The following is a 26,766-nucleotide window of genomic DNA, read 5'->3' as shown; positions in this document are numbered from 1 at the left end:
CGTGGCCGCGGGGCTCCCCGCCTACCGGTTGCCTGAATGCCGGCTAGCTGACACAGACCGGGCGGAGCCCAAACCTCGGAGGTTCGCCTCCCGCTGCCTGACCTCGGTGGCTCCACCGGGTTGGGAACCCTGGAAAGTCGAGGACTGTCTCCCACGGACTGGGACCTTCATTCAGCCGGACTCCTCAAGACCTTGCTTTGGACTCATCGGCCCGGCCCGGCCCCCCTCGACCGCCGATTCCCTGCCAGTCGGCCTCCTTTCTAGTCCCCTTATTCTGCCTTTTAGGGTTCGTAGTGGAGGAGGAAAGCCCCCGCCCCGCCAGCTGCCCGGAGAAATAAGGGCAGCTGTAGACCGGAAGGTATTCAGCCCGAGTAAACAACATATGCAAAAATCACAGCGAGTGCAAGAGTGAGGTTCTTGAAGTAGCAAACATTTATTTAATTCCTATTTGCCAATCCTGAGCTAGGGGCCTGGGAATACAAAGTTAAGTAAAACAAGATTCTAGTCTTCTAGGCACTACCGGTCTTGGAAAGGGAGGCAAACAGGTCACCTGGCAATTTCAATACTTTGTGGGAGTTACAATACTGGAGGTAGACACAGAGTGTGCAGTGCAAAAAACGAAGGGCATGAACATCTGCTGCCTACTTTTGTGTCAGGCACTCTATCACCTTTATTCCATTTAATTACTCACTGATAGTTATGAGAGATAGGTATAGAGATCCCCACTTACCACGTGAGGAAAAGGCTCAGGGAGATGAACTTAGTTGCCCAAGGCTCTCCACTAGTCTGTATTAGAAGCAAGAATCAAACAGGTTTGGCTTCAAAATTCTAGGACTTTAGTACTATACCAAAATCAACCAGCTTCAGGGAGCCAACAGTTCACAAGAGAAGGTGGCTTCTAAACTGAGTCTGGAAAGAATCCTTGACATCAATCAAGCAAAGGGGAGTCAGGGGTGGTGTTAAGGGCAAGGAATATCTTCAGCAAAAGTGAAAGAATATACATATTTGAGGGAAGAGTAGGGGAAGATAAACAATTTGTTACTCAGCAACAAATATCAAGGAAGGGGTCAGGTTTGTGAGTCATGATAAAAAGCCTAAACTTTATCCAATAATCTTTGAAGGGTCTTAATCAAGTAAATGACTTGATGTGATTTTCATTTTATCTCTGGAAGATGGTTTAGGAAAGGGCAGGAAGAAAGGTCACTTTTTGCAAGAGCCTACAATTCAAAGGAGAGAACATGGCTTTAAGCTAATGTAGTAGCAGTGGAGGTGGAGTGAAGTAGATGAGTTCTAGATATACATAGGAAATATAACTGGCAGGACTTGTGGATTGATAAAGATACATTTAAGAGGTAAAGTCAGCAGGACTTGTTAATTGAAGCTGGGGGGGGAGGTGATGGAAATGGGAGTCTAGAATGACACTTAGCTCTCTATGTCTTGGTTGGAAAAAGCATAGTATATTTATCATGAAGAAATAAAAGGATTGGGAAAGAGGAAGGGAGATGAAGTGTTGAGAACTGCACATCTTGATTTGAGGTATCAATCACTGTTGGATAGAAAGTCTGATTTAGTAAGATGGTGATGGCTGTGCATGCCAATCATTGATTTGTTCCAGGGGACAATGGATAGTGAGGAGAGCAAAAGGCTAAATAAGGATGCAGTAGTGAAGTACATCAATGAGGAAGCAGAGAAAGAGAAGGAGGAAGAGGGAATGGTCAGAAAAGAAGTTAAGCCCTAGAAGCTAAGGAAAGAGAGGGAGTGGGCAACTGTGACAGAGGGCCATAAAGTAAAGATTGGGAGGAGTGCACTAAATGAAGCAGCAGGGAGACCATTGTTTCTGTGTCAGGGGAGGAAAGAGTAAAAAAGTGAGAACTGAGGTCTCATTGAAATGAACTGAGATGCAAACACAAAGTAAAATCGTGTACACAGACAGTGTAGACAACCCTTGGGAAAAGCCTGGTTGCAAAGAGAAAGAAGGAATGGGGGGTGGGGTGTGCTCCCAAACACTACTGGTTATAGCGTATGTAGAGGAACCTGAGGCAGGAGCAGGGAGACCTAGATGATGGAGCAGGGTAGGGTTGGGAGTCAAGTCATGCTCACAGCACTTCAGGGTTAGGGATGTAAGCTGTCTGCAGCAGTCAACAGGCGAGGGGTCAGCAGGGCTTCCAACAGTGCAGAATAAGGAAACAAGCTACCAGCTGTGGGGCAGGGGATAGGCCCTCTCTCCCACCAGGAGAGGGTCAAGGGTTGATTAATGTCTTCAGCAAAGCTGGGAAGTTGGGTGTTCCCCAGCCTGTCACAGGATCCCAGCCAGGGCCCGAGCAGAAACCCTGACCCTGCACCTCTTCATTCAGACAGGACTCATGGCAGCCACGGGTTACCTAGGGATAAGGTGGGCATCAGATCTGGGCCTGCTGGTACCAATACTGACAGATTATACCCCCTCACCCTGTATTCAGATCCCAAAGACTATCCTACCCCATCAGAACTGCTGTAAGGTTTATCTTAGCACTCCCCATACTCTTATGAAAAGGTTCACACAACCTCCCTTCCACACTCACATCAAAGAGTCCTGCCCCATGCTGCTGGTAGAGCCTTGGGTTGAGAAAGCCAAGAGGGGGGCGGCCATTGAGGATTCTGTGTTCATTTATCAGGGATAGGATCCCTCCAAACACTGGAGTAGAAGCCTGCAAGGGTGCAAGTAATTGGATTTTTGGGGAAGGGATGTTTGAAAGGATCAGAAGTCTCTGAGAAGTCAGGGGTTCTGGGCAAAAGGTCTTGGGGGGTACAGGCTGAGGGTAGTTCCTAAAGGTTTGAGGCCAGGCTGATTCTCACCGAGGTGCCAGACACCCATGGAATAGGCACGCGGTTGCTGACCACCCAATAGCCATCAGAGAGCGCAGCCACATCTGGGTAGGCACGTCCACTGGCATTGAAGTAACTGGATGGTGGCAACTGGGGGCTGGAGCTCAGGAATTTGGCTACAGCTTCCTCCTGAAAAGCATCGTTGAGTGAGTAGGTCTTCTGAACTGAGGATTCCTGACCTCCCCGACTCCATTCCCATCCACCCACATAAACATACACGTACCTGGTATGAAGGTCGTGGAAACACATTGCTGAAGCCGCCGCCACTGATATAGTCAACAACCTCAGTTGTGACTCGGAAAGGATTCTTGAAGGACGTGCCTCCCACCGTGGTCACATAAGGGCTGAGGGCAGAAGACAGCACTCAGATTTTAGGGGTCCTAAGGGTACCTCCAAAATGGATGGCGATGGCCTGGGTGTTGCTGGAGGGGCTGGACTCTGTGGGGAAGCATGTAGGTGGCGATGACTAAGGTTTTGAACCCCGAAGGCTTGGCTGAGGTGACTGCATACTTTTCCTAACAGAACACTCACCATATCTTCCACTAAAATGCCTAGGACCTGAGAAAGAGAAACACTGGGAGCTGTGTCCTACTCAGGAGACATGGGGCCTGGGACCTACTGGAAGAAGAGGGGAGTTCAGCAACCAGGGCATGTAAAGCTGAGGCTGAGCTGTAGGAGCACCCGGTGGGGTCAAGGCAAAGGTTCCAGATCATAAGGTCACAGATGAAAGGTTGGTGGTCACAGATAAGTGGTGAGCTGGGGTGCTTACCTGGAGGCAGGAAAGCTGGGACGGAACTGGTGTCTTCCAGAGGTAGACCAACACCCCGCCCCACTGTCACCTGAGAGAGATCAAGTTTAGCACTCAGATTAATTGGTCAGAGCTTGGTATGTAGGTTTGGCTGTCGGAGAGGAATTCAAGAGTTAGTCCTTAGTGCAAGAGGTCAGAGTTTAGAGGTCAGGTCAGTGGCCCCTGTTAAATTCAGAGTATGAGTCAGAGATCAGGATCAGGGGTCACTGTGGGGTCAGAGTTCTCAGTTGGGTGGGTGGGTGGGTTGGGGGGTGTTTAAGTGTTCAGTAGGAGGTCACCTGAGGCAAAGAGCAGGGTAAGACCCCGAGCAGCAGCCTTCATGAACTCAGTGTTGACCCTCTGGATGTAGGCGCTGCTGAGGGAGTCCTCGTCATCTCCGTAGCTCGCGGTGTGCACAGGTGGCAGGGCTGACTCATTACTGAGCAGCAGGAGCCACTGCAGGAAGGGTTCCTGTGACTCGTGCCGGCCTGGATTTTTGTGTGGGAAGGGGAGCACAAAGGCAGTCATTTTTGGGAGGGGACGGGGGGAGGTTGTCAGGATCTCCCTCTAGTTCACGGGATTCTCTTGGGGGAGCAAAGATCAACACTCATTCCTATCCCTCTTCCCACCAACCAATCCCCTTGATAGTACCGGGGTTACTGTAGACCCAGGTGGAGATGTTGGCGCCAGCACTCATCAGGTACTCCACATCTAGACTGGCCTCGATCCCAGCCCGGCCCCGGCCCTGTTGTCCAACCACCTGGGCTACTGATGCCTGGTGAGCAAAGTTCCCACCAAAGAGGTGCATGAATTCAGCCAGGTCTGAGTCATGGAAATACTGCTCCAGGAACTACGGAGGGAGCCAAAGCAGATATATGGGTCAGAGGACATAGCCCCAAGGGAGATAGCATCCTAGATCACACTAGCCCCCCACTGTGGTAAGATCAGATCTCCCCAACCTTCCCCTTGGATAGGGGATAAGAGTGGGCCCTTGGCCAGTCAGGCTCCATGGGGAGGCTTCAAGGACCCTGGGGCTCCTGCCTAGCTCACCTGGGCACAGGCTTGGCTGTTGTTGGTTGTGCCAGAGCCCACGTCATGTGCTGTCAAGTTGTATCGCTCACGGATCACGGATGGGGTCACCCCCAGGTGCAGGCCAACCGTCCCTGCCACCTGTGGCTCAGGGCGCTGCCTCAAGGATGATGTGGGGGGAAAGCGGTGCAGCCCCCCAACTGTGGGAAGGAGATTAGGTTTGAGGAGATCTTTTAGACTCCAACCTCCACTTTACTGCTGATCTCCCCAATCCCCCCCATGGCATCTAAACTTCTCCAGCCCCTGGCCCTGCCTGCCCCAACCCCACCAACCCCACTGGGTGTTACCAAAGTCCACATGGGAGGCCAAGGCCTTCGGGAGCTGGTAGGGACGTAGGGACCTTACAACACGGGTCTCTGCAGGTCCCCCCACATAGCGGTGAAACTCAGACCCAGAGAGCAGCAGCTCTGCCTGTCTGGAGGTCAGAGAGCAGAGAACAGAGGTCAGAACTCATGGAACAGAGCAGAGACGGCCATGTGAGCATCACCGGGCAGTTAGCTGTCTCCCCATGCGTTAGCTCTTACCCATAGCTCCCAGCAAGCTCTCAGCTCCCTCCCATTGGGGTGGCTAGTCTCCCTGGTACCCCCCGTGGGGCAATGATTCTCTCTCACCGAACACTCATCCAGCAGGTGAGAAAGTCCTGTGTGATCACTGAGTGGCAGTTCCGGGCTCCAGCCGCCAGGAGCCATTTTTGGACCGTGTGGAGGGTCAGTGGTGAGGGCCGGACCAGTTCAGCCACATCCTCCAGGGTCAGGTATTTTCCTGCAGGGATTCAGTAGAGGCTCTTGCCTCCATTCATTGCTTTTCCAAGTTTCCCTTTTTGGACCTCAACCAGGAGACATTGGGAGCCTGGAGAAGGGTCTTGAGGGACTTTAGAGCACAAAGGTAGGCATGCAGGTAAAGCTTATACTGGGGGCCCGGGGAAGAAGAGCTGGAGAGAACTGGAATGCCAGGGCCAGGAATATGGATTTATCCTAAAGACTACTAGGTTGCAAATGCTGCACCACAGCATGCACTGCCATGATCATGAAAAACAAGTGAGGTTCATAGATTAAAAGTCCATTTTAAGCTTATCTCCAATAACAGTCTTTGAGACTTTCAGAGCCAATTATAAGATGATATCTAATTTAGCTCAAATTTTCATACATGTTGATTTTAAGCTTAACATGATGGCAAGTCACCGTTTTCCTGTATGGAGCCATGCACACTAGTACTCGACTCCTGGGTGCATCTGAGACCGCCTCCTCCCCCAGTCCTCCACTCTCCAGTCCTCCCCCCACCACGAAGGGCTGCAAGCAGGGGAAGGACACAATCCAGCCTGACCCTTGGACCAAAACATCGACAGTTTTAGAGCAGAGAGTGGAGGAGAGTGGGGAGGGGGGTGGAGGGAAGAGAGTCATGGGGCTGGGCAGCAGCCACGTGAGAGAATAAACTAAGTTGGTGGCAAGGAGGGGGGTGAGAAGTGGACTACTCCAAAGGCTATTTTAGAGTTAGAAGTGGCAGCCTCAGCATCTGAGTGGAGAAGGAAATGGGAGTGGATTTGTGGAACTTGAGTTGGTGAGCACCTAGATGTACAACAGCCCCCAAACTTACGATTTTTCGACTTTACAATGATGCAAGACCAACACACATTCTCTGGAAACCGTACTTTGAATTTTTATCTTTTCTGGGGCTTGCAGTGTGGTACGATACTCTCTGCTGATGCTGGGCGGTGGGAGGAAGCCACAGTTCCCCGTCAGGCACATGATCATGAGGATAGGCAACTGGTACTCTACCAGTTTTTTGGATATTGTGTTATGAGCATATTTAAAGCAGGCTAGGCTAAGCTATGATGTATTAAAAGCATTTTTTATTTAATATTTTCAACTTGAGGTGGGTTTATTGGGATGTAACCCCCATTGTAAGTCAAGAAGCATCTGTATTAGATGCTACTTTTCCATTTGTAGAGTCATAATTCGAATCCGGATCTGAACATAAAGCCTGTGCCCTTTTTCTTTTTAAATTAAGCCCTGGCTAGTTTAATTTAAACAGTGAGGGGGGTGTGCAAGAGGCAGCAGATCAATGATTCTCTCTCATAATTGATGTTTCTATCTCTCTCTTCCTTCCTCTTTGAAATCCATTAAAAAATATATTTTTAAAAAGTGGATGTACCTGGGTTGCAGGTTTGATCCCCGGCTCCAGTCAGTTGGAGTGTGTGTGTGTGTGTGTGTGTGTGTGTGCCCACGCGTATGCGCCAATCAATATGTCTCTCTCAAATCTATGTCTCTCTCTCCCTCCCCCCCTTCCCTTCCTTCCACTCTCTCTAAAAATCAATGGAAAAAAATATCCTCAGGTGAAGATTAAAAGAAATAAAATAATTGATTTTAGAGAGGAAGAAAGGGAGAGACAGAGGGAGAGGGAGAGAGAAAAAGAGAGCGAGAGAGAAGCAGTTGGCTCCCATACCCACCTTGCACTTCCACCAGGGATTGAAAAGCAACCTAGATATGTGCCCTGACCAGGAATCAAACCTGTGATGGTTCTCAGTTGGTTGGGAGGATGCTCCAACTGAGCCACACCAGCCAGGGGAAAGCCTGTGCTCTTAACCACATCTGCTTTTGGGTTTCTAGCCTGACAAACACAGACAGAAAGGTTTTGGAGAAAGAATGAGTTAGTTTTGGACAGTTTAGTTTCAGTTCACTTTTCATTCAGAAACTTTTCAATGAGAGCCACTGCCATTCATCTGCCCTATATTACCCCCTGATGGGAACTGAGAGCATGACCTTGACATGCCCTGCACTGTCCCAGGCTCAGCCCAGCCCTGTACTGCATCCCACATCCCGTCCCAAGTCCCGACAGGCACCGTAGCGAGGAGAGCCGGGATCCGACACAGCCTGAACCAGTTTGGACAGTCTTTCCAGGTTCTGCTGTCTTAGAGCAAAGGTGAGACTCAGCTCTTCCTCAGGGTCCACACGGCCCAGGGACACCCATCCTGGGGGCAGCCTGCGGGGTCAGGAACAGGGCCTTGGTTAGGGCGGCGATGGGAAATAGTCCCAGAAGGTTCGGGATTAGGGGCTGAGAGCTTGGGAAAGACCCCAGCAGCGGATATGGCTCATGAAGGTGGATGATAGGTGACTGAGCCTGGGGACCTGGGGGTGAGACTCTGCCGCGAGTACCGGGAGCTGGTAAGGGGGTGAGGGAGGCTAGGAACAGGGCAGGGGGTGTGGGACAGGGCATACGGGGAAGGAGGAGGTCGTGCTCAATCAACTCACGTCCGCTGCTGGTCGGGCTCCGGGCTGTAACTGCATCTGCCCACGACGCAGAGGGCTAAGAGCCCTAGGAGGCTGCAGGGGCGGCAGGTGGGTTTCAATGGGAACTGGGTTGTGACGGCCTCCCCACCCTCCAACATGTATTCCCTCCAACATGATGCCCTTCTCCCAGACCCTCCTAATTTCTTACCAGGCTCCGAGTCCCATTCCGTCTCTCAGCAGATCTGCTGTCATGTGACAGATCACATGAACCCTACAGTCTACCACTACCAGCTTCAGCCTGGAAACTAGTGACGTGCTGGTTCCTCCCCGAGGTGGGCGGTCCTGAATGCTGGGGGAATGGGAGGGGCTGCCACTTGGATTCTCCCGCTGAGGCCCATCAAGGCCCTGGCTTTGGCCCCGAGTTCCCTCCTACTGCCAGTCCACTAGGACTTACCAGAGGGTACAGGGGGGCTTAAGAAAGGAGTCCTAGGCCCACAGACCCAAAAACCCGGGTTCTTCCTAGCTGTGTATCAAGAAAGTCATCCACCTAACCTCTCAGAGACCAGCCAGCTTTCTTCATTTAGAATGTAAACTGTGATATTAAAAGTGGTCTGTCTCATAGGGTTGCAGTGAAATTTACAGATAAAACAGGCAAATCGCTCGGAAGCCTGATGGCAAAGGCTCAACACATTTGAGTCCTATGACAAGTGAATATATAGTGGCCCCAAGAAAAACACATAAACCACTTGGCTGCTCCTGTATCCACCTCCTTGGCCTAGAGCTGGTCATCCCTAAGATCTCTCCTCACCCATCCGGTCTCTCTCTGGGTCACCGTTTGCCTTCTTCCTGGCCTCCTGCCTGTTAGAGGGCAAGATCGACTGCAGAGAGATGGCTCCCAGTGCCACTCCCACCCTGGATGCCCGTGTCTGCCACCCCTCTGTGCCTCCTGAGGTGTCCACAGTGTGCCAGGTGCCTTCCCATCCCTCTGGCCCCCACAGAACTGAGCCGGACGCTGGATACAAACTGCAGTTTATTAAGGCTCCAGAGTGAGAATTGGCACTTGGTTCTGGGCAGGGGAAGGGGTGTCAGTGGAACCCAAAGGAGCTGGGCCCCAACAGGTTGGAGGACCTCCCCCATCCCCCCTACCCCCCAATAAATAAAGTCTCAGCTCCATCTCGGTGCTGGCGCAGGGCAGGAAGCCCTCACTGAGGAGAACCAGGGCTGCTGTCTCCTTCATATGTCTCCCCACTGGACCTGGCCACAGGTCAGTGCCCACAGGGCCTCTGTGGGGTTGGTACTCTGATGGGGCCGGGGTGAGACGTGCGACCTGCTCCCACTGGAAAGTTTGGGACGGGGAGCTGGTCTCCCCTGTGGCCAATCATGGTCCGAGGCTGCCCAGGGCAGGCTCAGATGGGGCCTGCGTTGGGGACACTGTGCGTGTCCCAGGTCGGGGCCCAGCCTGGGCCACAGCTAGATGTGCAGCTCCGTGTCATCAGGTGGCTCCAGGCCGGACTCTGCGCTAAGTGCTGAGGCTGAGGGGCCCTGGGCCACCCCAAATGGCGAGACAACGGGTGAGCGAGCAGCCAGAGGAGACAGTGAGGGTGAGAAGCTGGGGGACATGGCAGCTGAGGACAGGGAGCCTTCGTGGCTGATGGGGGAGCGGTGAGCGGCCGGCGGGAAGATGGCCCGGGGTGCAGCTGTGCTGGCTGGCTTGGGAGGCACAGACTTGGCTCCTGGGTGGGCCACGGCAGTGATGAGGGGTGGTGGGTCGATACGGGGAGCTGGGGGACATGGCCGAGCTTCATCCTTGAGCCGGGCGATCTCTGTGAACACGCTGGCCAACGGCTGGAACTGAGGGCACCAGCTCAGCAGGTAGTCCCAGTTATAGCTGCCACGGAGCTCTTCCTCGCCAGCCACAATGGCTGTCAGTGCACCTGCCACGCATGGCTTGCCATCTGCTGGGAAGCCATAGTCCCCAGTGGGTGCAGGGCTCAGGCCACACCCCCCCAGGAAGGCCGTGGCAGTGGCTGGGGGGCCCTCTTCTCGGTACAGGGTGGCTCCTGCACCTGGCAGCAGCAGCCCTGCCTTTCGGCCCTTATACCAGGTGTCGGGGGCGGGTGGCTCGCAGGATGTGTCACTCAGTCCGTCTGCATCCTGCTGAATGCCCGAGTCGGGACCACGGGCAGCGAGTGAGGAGGCCACACTGGCCACACGGGGGAACTCGTTGATCATGCGGATCTCGTCATCCTCCGCAGCCTCTGCTGAGCCTCGGCCGCTTGAATGGGAAGGGTCCAGGGAGCCACCCCGCGGGTAGGGACCTCCAGCTCCTGGCCCACCGTAGCTGGGGAGAGTCTGGTGATACAGGTGCTCTGAGGGCGGTGGGCTGGGTGGCTCCCGGCCCAGCTTCTGCAGGGAGCCACTGGCTAGGGGTGCCGCCTGGGACATTGGGCCAGGCGCTGCCTCTGCCTTGCGGCTACGGGCCCGCACCAGCCCAAGGACCAGGGCTGCCAGTGCAAGCACCACCACCACTCCCAGGGAGGCTGCCACAGCCCCCACCAACAGCAGGTTGAGGTCAGGTGCCAGGCCCAGCGCCGTGTGGGTGATATCCACGGTCACCGGCACTGTGGCACTCCTCGAACCAGGCAGAGGCCCCCGTGCCACCACTTCCAGCCTCAGCTCTCGTGGTGCCTCACGCCGGGTCCGGCCCCCACCCCCAGAGGGGCCTGTTCCGCTGCCTGGTGCTCGGCTGTCCACCCGCAGGTACAGGGCACCTGTAGTCTGGTTGATACCAAAGTAGGGAGAAGAGGTGGCAAGGGAATAGAGCACTAGGCCGTCGGCACCTCCATCCTCATCTGTGGCCTGCACGTGACCCAGGCTGTGGCCACGCCGGGCACCTTCCGGCACTTGGAAGTGGAAAGCTGGAGCCAGGAACACCGGGTCATACTCATCCTCGCCAGTCACCAGCACCGACACAGTGACCGAGGCGGAGAGATTCCCAGCATCGGCAGCACCCACCAGCAGCTGGAAGCTTCCCGTGTGCTCATAGTCAAAGGCCACTCGTGCCCGCAGCTCTCCTGTTGAGCTGTTCAGTGCAAATGCCTCACGTCCCTCGGGCCCTGGTCCAGCCTCCAACAGGGTGTAGCGGAGCCTCCCGAAAGCCCCGGCATCCCCATCAATCGCATGCAGAGTGGTCACAAGGGTGCCTGGAGGCTGGTTCTCCGCCAGGCTGGTGCTGAGCAAGCTCAGTGGGAAGGCTGGGCCATGGTCATTCACATCCTGGACCTCAATGGTCACTGGTGCCAGAGCAAAGTGTGCCCCCACAGGGTCTGCAGCCTGCACGACAAGCTGATGTCGAGCCTGGGTCTCACAGTCCAAGGGCCGGGCCAATCGCAAGGCACCTGAGCTCTCATCCAGTTCAAAGAGCCCTGCAGGGTCACCCGAGCTGAGGGTGAAACGCACGAGGCCATGAGGGCCAGGATCAGCGTCAGAGGCCTCCACATGCAGCAGCTCGGCTCCAACAGGTGTGTCCTCAGATACTGCCACGCGGTAGGAGGCTCGGGTGAAGACGGGTGGGTTGTCGTTGACGTCCAGCACGGTGACGGTGACCGGCACGGCTGAGCTACGAGGTGGCTGTCCCCTGTCAGCTGCAGCCACGGTTAGATTATACTGGGTTAAGCTTTCAAAGTCTAGAGGCTCAAGCAACACCAGGCATCCCAGTGCCTGGGGGCCCAGTCCACCACTCTCTCCAGCTTCAGCAAGACGGGGTTCCAGCTGGAAGACTCGGCCCCGGTTGCCACTGACAATGCTGTAGTCCACAGTGGCATGGGTGCGGCTTCCGTCAGCATCTGTGGCTTCCAGGGTGAGCAGGGTGGAGCCAGGGGGCAGATCTTCGGTCACAGCCACACGGTAGTGTGGCAATGTGAAGCTCGGGGCGTGGTCGTTCTGGTCCTGCAGCTGTACATGCACGGTGGCTCGGGCTGCCCGGCCTGGCATCCCATGATCTCGAGCTTCCAGCACCACGTCCACCACTCCTAGCCCCTCATGGCCCAAGGCCACTGTTCCCGCTGTTGTGAACAAGGTCCCTGAAGTGAGAAGGGAATGGAGAGAAACATGAATTCAGCAGAGGCTATGGGTGAACAGAGCGAGTGACCCTTCAGGGCCTAGGAAATGGCCTCAGAAGTCAGACTCCAGGGACTAGCCTGTGTGCTGGGAGATTATGGGATGGCCCCCAGGATTCAGGGAACAGCTTCTAGACATGCAGCCAGGACAAGGCTTAAAATAGAGACAAATGAGGAAAATTGTCCTCCTTGGGTAAGAGATCTAGGAGTTAAAAGTTCGGACAAGAAATTCTAGGGAAGAGGTCAGAATATGGCCCAACACAGTCAAAGACACGGGGTCAGATTGGGGAAGGACGCACCATTGTTGGGGTCAACACTGAAGCCCTCAGCAGGGGAAGCCAGGTGGTAGGAGATGTGACCATTGGCACCTGAGTCCCGGTCAGTGGCAGAGACGGAGAGAATGGCACTGCCTGGGGGCGTGTGTTCAAGCAGCGTCACCTGAGGTATGAGGACAAATGTTTATGGCCATGCTGCCCTGCTCTCCATTCGGCCTGCGTTCTGGAGGTTGGTCCCAGGAGCCGTACTTGGTATCCATCCCAGCTTGGAGCCCATACTCCTTAGTGTTTGAATTGCCCACCTTTCCCCATTTTGGAGCATGGGGCGAAGAACCTGGATACAGTTCCGAGGACTTGCAAGGCTGGTTTGAGATGGGACCTTTCCCCTTCTCCCCCTTCCCAGAGCTCCATCCCCGGGTCAATTCTAAGGTCCAGCCCATCTCAGACACTTCTAGCCTCACTTCTCTCCAACACGAACCAACCTGGGTCTGGGTGTGGGGACATCCAGGGACATTGGTACCTGGTAGAGGCTCTGTGAGAAGACAGGTGCATTGTCATTGACGTCCTCCACGAGCACCGTGAGGTTGGCACGGCCCTCGTGAGGCCCATCGTGTGCCAGCAGCTGCAGGTGGTAGCGGTCACACTGCTCGAAGTCCAGGGGGCCTGTGAGGGAGACACGGCCTCCATAGCGGCCTACGCTGAAAGGATCCTGGGGTCCAGATGAGCTCAGCACATACCACAGCACCGGTCCTGAGTCCACGTCATTCCCCGTGACCTGTGCAATCTCTGAGCCCAATAGTGCATCTGCAATACGTGGGAAAAAGGGTTTGGCATGGTCCAAGACACCTCTGGAGCCCCAGAGTGGGGAACAGTGCCACCTTACCACCCTCTGTACCTCTTACTTTTACCCAGCCCTTACCTTCGGACACTTGGAGCTCCCAGGGCTGGGGGATGGTGGGTCGATTGTCATTGGTGTCGATGACCATCACCGTCAGGGTAGCTGAGCCCACCAGGGCTGGGCTTCCTCTGTCTGTGGCCATCAGTACCAGCCTGGACATAGTCAGGTGGAGCACAATTGGGGGAGGGGCCCGGGGATAAGGGAGAACACTGGGCAGGGCTAGGGAGACTCAGAAAATGGCCTAGGAATTGAGGGGGATTCAAGGAGGGACTTGAAGTTGGATGGACACAGGATGGGGTAGTGGAGTCTATAGAGCCAGGGCTCACCGTGTTTCCGCCCAGATCTCACGGTCCAGGATGGCTGTGGTAGTGATAGTGCCTGAGGCTGGGTCTACATGAAACAGTCCCCGTGCTGGCTGGGATGCAGCCAGACTGTAGGAGATCTGTCCACTGGGGCCTTGATCCAGGTCATCTGCCTCCACCTGGTGGAAGTAGGAGGCTGCTGGCACTGACCTGGGCACAGACAAGTCTGACCAGCCCTGCTCCCTATCTTCCCATCATATCCCTTACCTGCAGCAGGGGCCCCTCCAAGGGCCTGGATTCAGGCAGAAAGGCCACATAGTGGGGCTGCAGGAAGCGGGGGGCATTGTCATTGGCATCTTGCAGGGTTAGGGTCAGCACGGAGAAGGCAAAGGCTCCTCCGCTCTCTGCCTGCAGCACTAGTCTCAGCCGTGGATTTGCCTCAAAGTCCAGCCCCTCTGCTGAGCGAACTGTGATGGCTCCTGGGAGAAGGCAGAATGCATCATTGAATGCCCCTTCCTTGCCCGGAGCCTTCCTCTCTGAGGCCTCTTACTCAAGGGCAGCCCCTCCCCCACCAGAGTCTCCTTGGACCCAAAGGGGAGCTCCTCCAGGAGCCTGTCCCTTCACAGAGCCCCCTGCTCCTGCCCCTTACCTGTGTTAGGCTGGATGGAGAACGTCCCTTTCTCATTCCCACTGAGAATGCTGTAGGTGATTGGTCCATTTGAGCCCCCTGTGTGGACAGCCTTAGGGGAGGCAATGGGAGTCCCTGCAGAGAGGACGGTATTGGTTGGACTGTAAGCACTAGACTGAGGGAGTTTGGGGGCCATTTTTAGTAACTCCAGCCCATGCAGAGATATAAGGCTGGGAGACACAGTTGGGACCCACCTGGGGGTGCATTCTCACGGAGCACAGCTTCGCCACTAGCACGGGGAAAACGGGGTCCACGTTCAGACTCCCCCTGTAGCCCCACAATGACCACACCGGTGGCAGAGCGAGCAGGACGGCCAAGGTCAGTGGCCACAATGAAGAGGACACGATCCCGGGGGCCCAGGCCTACAGGGGCGCGGGTCACACGGATTTCTCCAGTGTAGGAGTCCACAGTGGTGCCAGGAGGTGGCGTGCCTGCCAGCCGGTAGAGGATGGAGGCATTCGCACCAGCGTCACGGTCTTCAGCTCGCAGAGTGGCCAGAGCCAGGGTCGGGGTGCTGAGGCTGGGGCCTGGGCGGGGCAGGCGCAGCCTCAGGGGACTAGTGGGGAAGGTGGGTGCATGGTCATTGACATCACGCACTGTGATGGTGACAGGCACCGTGGTGCTCAGGGGCCCAGCAGCTGCACCATCCACCGCACTCACAGAGAAGGAATAGCTGGAACACTGCTCTCTATCTAGGGCTGTGGCTGTACGCAGTTCCCCGGAGCTGGGCTCCAGCAGGAAGGCTCCTGCTGCACCTGCACCCAGGTAGTAGGTCACATGGCCATTGGCCCCAGCATCAGGATCATGAGCCTGTAGCTGCAACAGGAGAGTCCCTGCAGGGGCATCCTCAGGCACCTCCACAGAGTAGGCAGGCACAGGAAAGGCTGGGGCATGGTCATTGGCATCCAGCACTGTCACTGTCACAAGCAGAGTGGCACTGAGAGCTGGCTGGCCTCCATCCTGGGCCTCTATCCGTAGCTGGAATGCTGGTTCCACCTCTCGGTCTAGTGGTCTCATGGTACCAAACTCCCCAGAGGCTAGATCTAGGACAAAGGCTCCCGATGGATCCCCATCTGCAGAGAAGGGCATACACACATAAACATACATGCATCAGCCCATGGGAGTGGGACTGATTTATAGGCAACAGCAAAGAATGAGATAGAGAGGATGGAAGGGAGAGAAAGGAGAGGGAGAGAGGAGGAGGAGGAGAAACAGAAAGAGAAAAAGGAAGAGATAGAGGAAGCAGAAGAGAAAGAGAAATAAATTGGGAGAAAAGCAGAGAAACAAAGATAAACACAGACGGTAAGGAAATATCTTACTATAAAGCAGCTGATCTTAAGAGTGTGGTTAGGGAACCCCTAGGAGTCTCTTAAGACCCTTTCAAGGGAGTACATAAGATCAAAACTATTTTCATAGCAATACTAAGACATTACATCCCCTTTTCATTCTCATTATCTCACAATGTAGTGTGGAGTCCAGATGGTATATATGATGACATCATCACTTGGATGGTTAATGGAATGTGTGCTAATATATTCTTGTGTTTTCTAGAATATTCTAGGTAGAAAGTTTAGCATATGAACATGTTCAGAGATTCATTCAGTTTTTGCTGGCTTACCTTCGTTTACACCTGTTATAATCTTTGCAAACTCATTACTATCCAACAAACTGTTATTTGAAACCCTAACACATGCCTATGCAGAAATATGTCAAGTAGTATACTTCATTGGCTTACTTTGCAATATTTTATATCTTCTTAGCTTTAATATCTAATATAATATTGATAAATGTATATGTTTATATTACATATTATAATATTTATTATAATGTTATATCACACTATTTTATCATATAAATAAAAGCTTTTCAGGGCTCTCAAAAATTAAGCATGTGGCTCAGCGGTTCAGTGCTGACCTAGGAACCAAGAGGTCTTGGGTTAAATTCTGGTCCAGGCACATTCCTGGGTTGCAGGCTGGATCCCCAGTAGGGGGCGTATGGGAAGCAGCCAATTAATGATGTTTCTCCTCGATGTTTCTGTTTCTATCCATCTTTCTATCCCTCACCTTCCCTCTCTCTTTAAACAACAACAAAACAACAAAAAAATATATTTTTAAAAAGCACCATTTCTATTTTAAAAATTAAGCATGTTAAGGGTTCCCAAGACCAAAACATTTGAGAGCAACTGTTGGTCCACAGGGACAGACAAGACAGAAAAAGAAGCAAAGTTAAAAATAGAGTCTTAGAGGGAGATAAAGAGCTGAAGAAGTACAGGAGACACCCAGAGACAAAGACATATGCATGGAAAAAAAAAAAAGAGGAATACATAAGGAGAAGGAAAAGGAGACCCTGACACATTGACAGTCTGACAGAGGCCAACACGGAGTATGTGGTTCTCACCCAGGATGCGGTACTGCAACTGCCCATTTGCTCCCACATCTGGGTCAGAAGCCCGCAGCGTGGTAAGGGTCTGGGGGTCCTGGCCCTCGGGCACTTCCAGGGAGAGATGGGCACTCCCAAAGGTTGGAGCATGGTCATTCTCATCCTCTACGGCCACTCGTACTGTGACATGGGTCAACAGCGGAGGTGATCCCCTGTCTCGGGCATACACTATGAGGAAGGAAAATCAATGAGCTCTAGTCTGCTACAACCCCTGGAGTAATCCATACCACACTGTGTTCATATGCGTACACACACAAAACAGAAAATGTCCATCTCTCTACACCCCACAAGCACATAGGTGCCTACATGTGGACATGCACACATAAATATACAGGTTTCAGAGATGTTACTTTCTTCTCACCTTCCATGCTTGGTGCATGCAAGATATAGCGGTGGTGTGACATTAAATGAGGTATCAAAAGATCTGGGTTCAAGTTCCAGCTTTGCCACTTTCAAGCTGCGTTAGCTTGAGCAAGTCAGTTCACTTCTTAGGAACTCAAATATGCTCCTCTGTTAAATGTCTGCAGTATAATCTGAGGGAATCCTAGACGGCATAGCTGTGACATTATGCATTTGAGAGTTTGTGTCACACTGGTGACAGCCTAGAAATCAGTTGACCTTGCACTCTGCCAAATTGCTGACTCCCCAAAAGGATAAAAAAAAAGGAACAGAAGCTGTGCTGTAATGGGTGGGAACTTCTAGAAGGTAATTTGGGGGTTTTGCTTATGTAACACCGGAGATTACAACACCTCTCAGGCTTTCAGGGTCCTGTCCATGTGTACCTGTCAGGTTGATCTCCTCCTGTTCCTCCCGATCCAGGGCCCGGAGAGTTGTGAGAACTCCAGTGTCTGGGTCCAGGGAGAAGCTCTCACCAGAGATGCCTCCATAGGTCACTTGCCCATTGGCCCCTGAGGAGGGGCAGAATGGGGGTGTTCAGATATACATATACATATACATATACATATACATATACATATACATACACATACACAAACACATACACATACACATACACAAAAACATACATTTTGTCTTTTCTTGCCCTAGTCCATCCCTCTCTCAAATCCCCCACCCCCAAGGTCTTACCCAGGTCTGGGTCGGTTGCCCGCAGAGTGAGCAGAGATGTGCCAGGCGGGCTGTTCTCCCGCAAGAGGACGCTGTACTCCTGCTGCTGGAAAGCCGGTGCCTCGTCGTTGACGTCAGCGACACTGACAGTCAGGAGCTGCGTGGCTGAGCGCGGCGGGGAGCCGTGGTCCGAGGCCACCAGGGTCAGGAGGTGCTCAGCTCGATGTTCGCGGTCCAGGGGCCGCACCAGGGACAGCGCTCCTAGGTGACCAGTAGGGCAGGTTGGAAGGAAACCGCCGCATTCCCGCCGCATCACACCCTCCTCGGACCTGGCCACCGGACACAACTCACCAGTGCTTGGGTGCAGCCGGAAGTAGCCGTCCCCGCCCGCAGCCAGGCGATAGGTCACGCGTGCGGCCTCGCCCAGGTCCGGGTCCCGGGCTACCACGTGCAGCGCCACGGGCCCAGGCGGCTGATCTTCGGGGAGGCGCACACGTGAGGGCGAGGCGAAGACCGGAGCGTTGTCATTCTCGTCCGTGACGAAGACACGCGCGGAGACGCGCGCCGTGCGGCGGCGGCTGGCATTGGCGGGCCGGTCGGTGGCTTCCACCAGCAGCAGCATCGCGGGCGTGGTCTCGCGGTCCAGGCCCAGCGGCGCGCTCAGGGCCCCGGTGCGCGCGTCCAGGCGCAGCGCGGGCGCGGGCGGCTCCTGGCGCAGCAGGCGGTAGCGCACGTCGCTGTTGGGGCCCGGGCCGTCGGCGTCGGACGCGCGGAAAGTGTACAGCGCAGCGCCGGGCTCCGGGTTCTCCGGCAGCGCCAGCGCCAGGGGGTCGCGGGCGAAGGCCGGCGCGTGCTCGTTCTCGTCTTGCACGCGCACCTGGACGCGCAGCAGTCGCGCGCCCGCGCCGCCCGGGCCCTCGGCTCGCACAGTGAGCGCGCGCCACGCTGGGCCGGCCTCAAAGTCCAGCGGCCGCGCCAAGTACAGGCGCCCCGAGGCCGCCTCCAGCGCGAAGGTGCCCTCTGGGTCCGCGCCGCCCACCAGGGTGTAGGTGAGTGCTCCCACCCCCGCCGGCTCCGTCGGCGCCACCGAGCCCAACAGGGAGCCGGGCTGCAGCCCCTCGGCGGCTGTCACCGTCAGCACAACAGGCACGGGTGCCGCTGGGTCTGGCTCTGAAGGATCTGGTGGAGGCTCAGCTGAGTGAGCCGAGGGAAGCACCTGTTGTGGACAGAGGCAGGAGGAAGAAAGCAGGGGGACCCTTGTAAAACGGGGTCTGGGCTTGCCCATGGGTAGCAGGAAGCGTGCTCAGAGTAGCATTCGGAGAGGGGAAAAGGACCCAATGAAGGTGGAGCTATTGGAGGTGGGTCCACAGCAGTGGCCAAGTGGACAGATTGGAGGCGGGGCAGCCATACCTGCACCAGCAGCTGGAGGCTGGAACTCCGAGGAGGGCTGCCTTGGTCATGAGCACTCAGCGTCAGCACATAGTGGGGCCGCTCTGCTCGGATCAGGGGTGCTGCAGTGAGCAGCTCCCCTGAGTGAGGGTGCAGAGAGAAGAGCTCTGAGCCAGGACCTGGGGATAGGCAGTGGAAGGGTGAGGGCCTGGGTCCCAGAGCTGGGCAGGTCATGAGGGTGTGTCACATCCACCAACTCCCTTCTCTCCACCCCCATACCAGTCAGTGTGTACAGGATGGTCCCATTCTCCCCTTCATCCGGGTCCTTGGCCTGCAGAGTCGTCACCAGTGTCCCTGGAGGCACTCGATCTGGTACCTGTGGGGACACACAACTCGCCTACAGTTGTCTCTTTCCTGTTCTTGAGACAGCCCAGGATGGAGTTCCCCTCACCTGTGTGCAGACAGAGCCCCTTTTTTGCTCTCACACCTGTTCCAAAAAGCATCTCTCTTACCTACACCTACAGCTTTATGGGGCGACGCCCATTCCCTCTCACTTCTTCAGGATAGGGTCCTTCCCCCGTCACATACCTGTATGGGGAGGCCCCCGCCAGCAGCCCCTGAAGCCTGCAGGAAGGTGGGACTGTTGTCGTTGAGGTCGAGCACCGCGATGTGCACGGTGCCTGTGGCACTGCGGGGTGGGCTGCCCCCATCCTGCACCCGCACCAGGAGCTGGTAGCTGCTCTGTCGCTCTCGGTCCAGGGTTTGGAGGGTGGTCACTTCTCCTGGGAGTGCAGGAGAGGGGTCATGTATGGAATAGCTAGGGATGCAGAGCCAGAGGCCTGTAACTGAGAAGCTGGGGATTGGGGAGTGTGGGAGGGGAATCCAGGGTGAAGCTCCAAGCTTAGTGCTGGTCTTCATGACCAGGGGATCCTGGGGATCCTGTCTGATGGTTCACCAATCTGAGGATGAGGCTATGGGGTCTCAGAATTTGGGTGCCAGTACTCACCAGTCTGGGGGTGGATGCGGAAGGCCTTGCTGTCTTCTGACATCTGTCGCAGGCTGTAGGTCAGGCGTCCATTGGGTCCCGAATCTCGGTCACTGGCATAGACCCGGCCCACACTGGTCCCTGGGGGCTGGTTCTCTGCCACAGCCAGGAAGGTGGGCTCCTCAGACAAGCGGGGGCTGTGGTCATTCTGATTGAGGATGCTGACCCTTACAGTGGCCGTGCCTGTCTGCTGCCCCAACTCAGCTTTGGACCCAGACACTGCCATTACCTTTAGTGTGTACAACTCCTGGGACTCACGGTCCAGTGCTGCCCGCACCCATAGCCACCCGCTCTGTGGCTCTAGACCAAAAGGGCTGCTTGGCCCATCTCCTGCAAGGTGGTAGGTGACAGAGCCCCCATCAGGTGCTCGAGCCTTCACTTGCAGAACCTGAGTTCCAGGGGTGGTGCCCGAGGGCAGGTCCACACGGTAGGTAGGGCTGTCGAAGTGGGGAGCCAGCCCCCGGGTCACCAAGTCCTGTACCACCACCCGCAGTCGAAAGTGGCTGGTGCGGGGTGGGGAGCCTTCATCCCGGGCTTCCAGGTCTAGTTCATGCGCTGGCCCCCCTGGGGCCCCCAGAGGTCCTATAAGTCGTACGTGGCCTGTGGTGGGGTCCACGGTGAAGACTCCGCCACCTCCATCAAGAAGGTTAAAGGTGACTCGACTGTTAACGCCGGAGTCTGGGTCCAGAGCACGCAGTGTATAGATGAGGGTCCCTGGGGCAGTGCTTGGTGGCAGCAATACCGTGTCTTCAGGTGCAGGGAAAGCAGGGGAATTGTCATTCACATCATCCAACAGCACACGCACCCGAGCTACAGCGAAAGCCGGGGGCACTCCACTGCTTGCCCGCACCTCCAGCTCCAGCACTGGCCCCAGCAGCTCCCGATCCAGAGGGCGAAGTGTCTGTAACAGCCCCGAGGCCCCATCTAGGGAGAAGAGTCCTCGGGGATCCCCACCTGATAGGGCGAGTGTCACTGGCCCCAAGCGACCTAGGGAGGAGAGAGTGGTCAGAAAAGAGATGGAGGGGCACCTATTGAGTTGGGACCAGACTCTGATCCCAAGAGGGGTTACACAACGCTCACTCCTGTGCCCTTCAAAGGAATAGGGGGCGGGGCAGGTGTTGGCAGAGAAACTGGATGGCACTAGGGTGATATTCATGTGGCTGAGGATGAAGCAGAGCACCTGCACATGCCTAAAAAGGTGTTGGGAATTGGAACCAGAGTGTTTTGTATTGGGGCTATCTGGGGTACCCTGATATAGAGACAGAGGGCTATACCGGGGAGTCTGGGTATGGTGCTAAGTAGGTATAATGATAAATGATACCTGGTGGGTTGTGTGCCTGGACTATGCCCACACTGGTGCCTGGTGCCACATCCTCTGGCACAGAAAAGACGTACTGTAGTTGTTCAAATATGGGTGGTATGGGGGTTCCAGGCACAATGCTGATGTTGACTCGGGCACTGAGCTCTGCCTTCAGGCCACCTCCATCCTGAGTCCCAATCTCCAGCTGCACCACAGAGTTGACCTGCCTGGCCAAGGGCCAGGCTACTGTCAACAGCCCTGGGAAGAGGGATAGAGCAGAGATGTATAAGGAAACAACAGAGTTGAAAGGGGGGCAGTGCTTCATTTAGGCAGGCGGGAAAGGGGTGTGGGATAAACCCTGGGTGTAGAAAGATCCTCACCTGAGTGCTCATCCAAAGCAAAGAGTGGGGGGCTATTGCCAGCCAGGATGTGGTAGGAGAGTCGCCCATGGGGCCCCTGGTCGGGGTCATGAGCACGCACCCTCAGCACGGCTGTGCCTGGTGGACTCTGGGCACTCAGACTGGCGGCATACTCCCGTGGATAGAACTGAGGTGGGTTATCATTCTCGTCTGACACAAACACCTTCACATACACTATGGACTTGAGGCCTCCCTGGTGAGATATGTAGCCATAAGTCAGGTGGGCTTTATCTGGCCCTGGTGAATGCTCTATCCCAGTGTCCCATCCTGCCCACAGTCTGCCCACTTACCCCATCCACAGCCGTCACTGTGAAGTCGAAGCTTGAGGGTCCCTGGTCACGGTCCAGGGTCTGAGTCGTGCACACATCACCACTGTGGGCATCAATGCGGAAAGGGGGAGACCCCGAGGCCCCAAGTCCGGCACCCAAGGAATAGGAGAGGAGGCCAAATGGGCCACTGTCTGCATCTGTGGCTGTCACCTGTGGGAGAGGCCGGGGTGAGTGTTGTCACATTTTTTTGGCCAGAAGAGCCAGAGCTACATGGCAATTAGGAGGAGAAGGCCCTGGGCCACCTGGAGCTCAGAGTCTCTAGATGGTGGACACACAGAGGGAATTAGTAGGACATCCATAAAAATGCATTGCCTGTGTGAGGTTCCTATGAGCCTCTTGTCACAAATTTTTGTCAACTTGTCAATACATAACCTTGTTTTACGTGTGTTTCTGTTTAAAAACACCTAACTTAATATATATTACTAGAGGCCTGGTGCACGAATTCATGCACGGGTGGGGTCCAGCCAGCCTGCCCCAGTGGGGGCTGATTGGGCTGGGCCAGCAGGAGGGCGGGGTGGGGGGGAGAGGAAGGAGGGAAGGGGATGCGGGAGGTTGGCTGGGTGCAGTGGGCATCATAGTGACCGGTCATTCCAAGTCGTTCAGTTATTCCAACGTTCCGGTTGTGGGCTTTGTGTGTGTGTGTGTGTGTGTGTGTGTGTGTGTATAGATAGATAGATAGATAGATAGATAGATAGATAGATATTAGAGGCCCAGTGCATGAAATTCGTGCAGGTGGGGGGGGGGATCTCCTTAGCTCAGCCTGCACCTTCTCCAATCCAGGACCCCTCAGGGGATTTCCTACTGATCCCGGGGATTGGGCTTAAACCGGCATTCGGACATCCCTCTCACAATCCGGGACCGCTGGCTCCTAACTGCTCACCTGCCTGCCTGCCTGATCGCCTCTAACTGCCCCGCCTGCCAGTCTGATCACCCATAACCGCCTCTACCTGCTGGCCTGATCGCCCCCAACTGCCCCCTCTGCCAGCCTGGTTGCCCCTCGCAGCCTGCTGTTCAGTCATTTGATCGCCCCTCACTAACCCCCCTGCTGGCCTCGTCTCCCCATGCAGCCTGCTATTTGGTCATCCATCCAATTGTTTCAGTGGTGACAGCTCCTGGCTTTTTATATATTAGGACAGATTGATTTATTAACATTGAACACATGGCCAATGGTGCTATAACTCTTATCTGAACGAAGCTAATCTGAACACACTTACTGTTTTCTCCATAAAGCACATCACAGCCTTCTTGTGCTTAGGAACACTAGACAGCACTTTAGCACCACACCTGGGGACCACTTTAAACAGCAAAATCACCAACAAAAAGCACAAAAATGCAAAAAAACCTGGCACTAAACAGACTGCATAAAGGACTCTTGCTTACAGTATAAGAGCTGAAACGTGAAGGCAGAGCCTGGCCATGTTCAGCCTCAGCTGAAAATGAGTGCATTAGGTAACTTGAATTTTTCATCACTCTGCCCATGTCTGAGAATGATTGCAAAAGTTCCACGAGTACTGATTTTAGGGTCACACCTAAATTTTAGAGAGTCAGCAAACTGACAGATATACTAGTAGAATCTGCAGAGAATGAGGACCAATTTCACTTATGAAGAAGAGTGCTAAAGGGCTCTGACTGCAAATTCTGGTGGATCACAGGGAGTGAATAACATCACCAGGTCTCATCATCACTCCAAGCAGAGAACTGGCTGACTGATAAAATTATAGAGGCTGATGTCATAGGGTTACTCTTTATTGATTTTGGTCATTAGAGAATGAGATCTGATTGATACTGGGATTTGGTCACTGAAGTAATCAGGACTGCTCTATGGATTTATGAATGTGGCTCATGCAACTTTAGCTTCCCTTTCACCTCTCAGGCAAACTTCATTGGAAGTGGGAGAGGGAGAATTGCAGGTCTATATTGCAAGTCCAATATTGAAGTCATTCAGTTGTAGGGGCTCTCCAAAACTAAGAAACAGGGAGAGTCTTTCCTGGTTAATTCTTGGTAATCTCCCAGATTGAGTCAGAAAACGTTGAATGATTGGACACCAATGTCAGGAGCATCTGAACATTTCAGAGCTGGATCAGCAGGAGACACTTTCTGGGAGCTCCTAAGGCCAGGAGAGGGCCAGGCATATCCTAGGTCCTCTATGTGTATTTGTTCATTGAGTAAACGGACATTCTGATTGCCCTGCCTTACAACAAAAACTTCTTTCAAACTGACTTTTATATCATGGGTGCACATTAGGGCCTCAATAGTGGACTAGCTGGTGCCGACTGCGGTAGCCTGTGACAAAGTGCTCTTTGTGGATATAAGGGCCTCAGGGTCATGATATGCTGTAAAAGGAAGCTGGAGAGTTCCCCTTTCTGAGCCAGAAAATGTTGCTCAGGGAGAAGGCTGGCCAAGGACTTCTAATGGTTGCCTGGGCCCTTGACAGAAATGATTTGTGCCATTGTTTACTCTCCTGAGAGACACTGAGACCCTGCCATGGCTGGACCCTGGAAACAGCTCCCGCTCCAACTCTTTACTGTGGCCGTGGGCCCGATATCCCAGGAGACAAACTTCCCCTGCATCAAGCCTGCAGGCTGCAGCACAGCTGCGGCACCATCTCCAGAAGCTGTTAAAGACCTTTGCCCTCTAACTCGCTGCAGGAAGAAAGCAATAAATAGTGGTCGGGGGAAGTTGTCAGGAACTGACCCCAGAAGGCGCAGTGGCCATTGACTGGAAATGACCAAGGCAGAAGCGAATTTCCCAGCCTCTGCAGCCCCTGCTCAGAGGTTCCATTGCAAATGCACAATCTCCATTTCAGCAGGCTCTCCGCCCTGCTACACAGCAAGTTCTCCCCAAAGCTGTAACTCTTATCCCCACCCGACCCAAACCTCTCATCAAATGCACTATTTCAAGGAGAAAATAAAGACCCTTATCTATGAACTCTCTAAATCTCCTAACAGACCACAAACTTACTGCACCAGCCCATCCTGACCTCCTTCCTAGGTGTTTCTCCCACTTTGACTTCTTGACACGACGCTCTCCGGTTTCTCCCACAGTTTCCCCACCCCCCAGTCTTCCTTTGACCTCCCCTTACTCTGCCCGTTGTTACAAGTTTTTGTTCCCTGGAATCTCTCCCTGGCCTTTTCTCACGCTACACACTTGCTTAGGGTCTTCTCTTCCACTTCTGTGGCTTTGACCATTGTCTATACTTTGACTCAATCACTCCTCTGAGCTCCAAACTTGTGAGGTGCCTGCTCAACATCTCCACTTGGATGTCCCCACAGGCACCTTACATCCAACCTGTCCAAGACTAAAGTCATGATCATTCCAAACCCCTCTCTAATGACTCTTCCATCCACGCAGTCGCTCAAGCCAGAAATGTGTTCTTTCCTTTTCCTCTCCCGGTATATCAATCAACCAGGGACTAAGTAAATCCTCATTATCTCTCCTATTTGTCTATTTCTTTCCATTACCATTATCACTGTCCTGACCTGGGCTTGGGTTGTCTCTCCCCTGAACTGTTAAGTTCACATCTCATAGCTGTCTGGTCCCCCATCCTTCCTCTACACCAGGGTTTCTCAACTCAGCACGATTGACATCTTGGACCAGTCAGCTCTTTGTTGTGGTGCATTATAGGGTCCCCGGCCTATACCCACTAGGTACCAGTGGCATCCCACCCATTGTAACAATAAAAAATGTCTCTGGACATCGCCAAATGTCCCCTCCAGAGGGCAAAATCACCTCAAGCTGTGGACCAGTGCTCTACACTGATTGTCCAAAGTATTTTTGAGAAAACAAATATCATCAGATTACTCCTCTACTCAAAAAGCTTCAATGTTCCCTAAAGAAAAAGCTCACACCTCTTGGCTTGGCTGGACTTTTCACTGTCTGGCCTCCCTGCACAGTCTCATCTCCCACTCTCCCATCTCACACCCTCAAACAAGTCAGCCTCTCCCACTCTGTGCATGTCACCTCTGCTTGGTACCTTCCCCTGTCCCGTCCCCTCATAAACTACTGCTTACCCTTTAGGTTTGAGCTCAAGGATCCTCACCTTTGGGAAGACATTCATATTGCCCTTCTGTACCTCACATGTATCCCCATCATGGATGTCTTCTTTGTTTCTTTGCACATGAATCTCCCCTCTGTATTATAAAATCTATGAAGTGTGTGTGTGGTGGTGGTGGATGATTCGTTCATTATTGTATTCTGTGTCCCTAACACAATGACTGGCACCTGGTAGATACTCTAAATGTATGCTGAGTGAATCAATATTAAGACTTCTTGTAACCATTATGAACACCCACTGGTTATTTTTATGCCTGCTTCCCTATGGTTACTAACAGTAAACTCCAGGAAACCACCTGGAGAGTTGCCCTCTTGCTTCAGGCACTAGTGAGGAGAAAGAAGTTTGGAAGCCCTAGCCCATTGGTCCTGGGCCAAGGAGGACAGTAAACGCATGAGAGTGTGGGTGGGAGCTGGACAGCAGCAGGCAGGCAAATAACCTAAGTCTGGCCAGAAGGGAGAGGGCCAGCCAGGACCAAGC

At 54.0% G+C, this 26,766-nt stretch overlaps 2 protein-coding genes across 2 annotated transcripts in view; both read right to left on the bottom strand.

Moving 5' to 3' along the window:
* Positions 1-409: 409 nt before the first annotated feature.
* On the bottom strand, positions 410-8,255 carry TPP1 (tripeptidyl peptidase 1). Its single transcript, XM_070425403.1, has 13 exons — positions 8,177-8,255; positions 7,990-8,061; positions 7,581-7,720; positions 5,353-5,503; positions 5,029-5,156; positions 4,703-4,881; positions 4,304-4,502; positions 3,952-4,140; positions 3,635-3,704; positions 3,089-3,209; positions 2,836-2,994; positions 2,562-2,687; positions 410-2,381 (listed from the first exon to the last, which is right to left on the bottom strand). Exons 1-13 carry the CDS (start codon positions 8,218-8,220, stop codon positions 2,241-2,243), a joined length of 1,719 nt encoding a protein of 572 aa, XP_070281504.1. The 5' UTR covers positions 8,221-8,255; the 3' UTR covers positions 410-2,240.
* Positions 8,256-8,985: 730 nt separating this feature from the next.
* The window catches only part of DCHS1 (dachsous cadherin-related 1), a 33,517-nt gene continuing 15,736 nt past the window's right edge, over positions 8,986-26,766 (bottom strand). Inside the window, exons 3-21 of the mRNA XM_070425402.1 lie at positions 22,197-22,385; positions 21,868-22,099; positions 21,509-21,745; positions 20,149-21,174; positions 19,731-19,924; positions 19,422-19,518; positions 19,164-19,321; positions 18,105-18,969; positions 17,775-18,014; positions 17,471-17,596; positions 16,647-16,856; positions 14,444-15,322; positions 14,211-14,324; positions 13,829-14,040; positions 13,586-13,740; positions 13,281-13,411; positions 12,882-13,165; positions 12,386-12,524; positions 8,986-12,050 (exon numbers count right to left, since the gene is read on the bottom strand). Coding sequence (XP_070281503.1) covers positions 9,439-12,050; positions 12,386-12,524; positions 12,882-13,165; positions 13,281-13,411; positions 13,586-13,740; positions 13,829-14,040; positions 14,211-14,324; positions 14,444-15,322; positions 16,647-16,856; positions 17,471-17,596; positions 17,775-18,014; positions 18,105-18,969; positions 19,164-19,321; positions 19,422-19,518; positions 19,731-19,924; positions 20,149-21,174; positions 21,509-21,745; positions 21,868-22,099; positions 22,197-22,385 — 8,100 coding nt within the window. The 3' untranslated portion in view covers positions 8,986-9,438. The remainder of the gene's footprint in view (positions 12,051-12,385; positions 12,525-12,881; positions 13,166-13,280; positions 13,412-13,585; positions 13,741-13,828; positions 14,041-14,210; positions 14,325-14,443; positions 15,323-16,646; positions 16,857-17,470; positions 17,597-17,774; positions 18,015-18,104; positions 18,970-19,163; positions 19,322-19,421; positions 19,519-19,730; positions 19,925-20,148; positions 21,175-21,508; positions 21,746-21,867; positions 22,100-22,196; positions 22,386-26,766) is intronic.

Source organism: Myotis yumanensis, unplaced genomic scaffold (assembly GCF_028538775.1).
Source record: "Myotis yumanensis isolate MYYU_CA2020_CCGP unplaced genomic scaffold, mMyoYum1.0.hap1 SCAF_10, whole genome shotgun sequence".
NCBI classification, from domain to species: Eukaryota; Metazoa; Chordata; class Mammalia; order Chiroptera; family Vespertilionidae; genus Myotis; species Myotis yumanensis.
Note: the sequence above shows the minus strand (reverse complement) of the source record. Positions and strands in the feature narration are given on the sequence as shown.

Bases quoted from the DNA above. Each gene is read 5' to 3' on its own strand.
- TPP1 (XM_070425403.1), bottom strand. From the start codon at position 8,220: ATGACAGCAGATCTGCTGAGAGACGGAATGGGACTCGGAGCCTG. The intron at 8,062-8,176 runs GTAAGAAATTAG...CCGCCCCTGCAG, and splicing joins GGAATGGGACTCGGAGCCTG to CCTCCTAGGGCTCTTAGCCC. The intron at 2,995-3,088 runs GTACGTGTATGT...GATGCTTTTCAG, and splicing joins TTCCACGACCTTCATACCAG to GAGGAAGCTGTAGCCAAATT.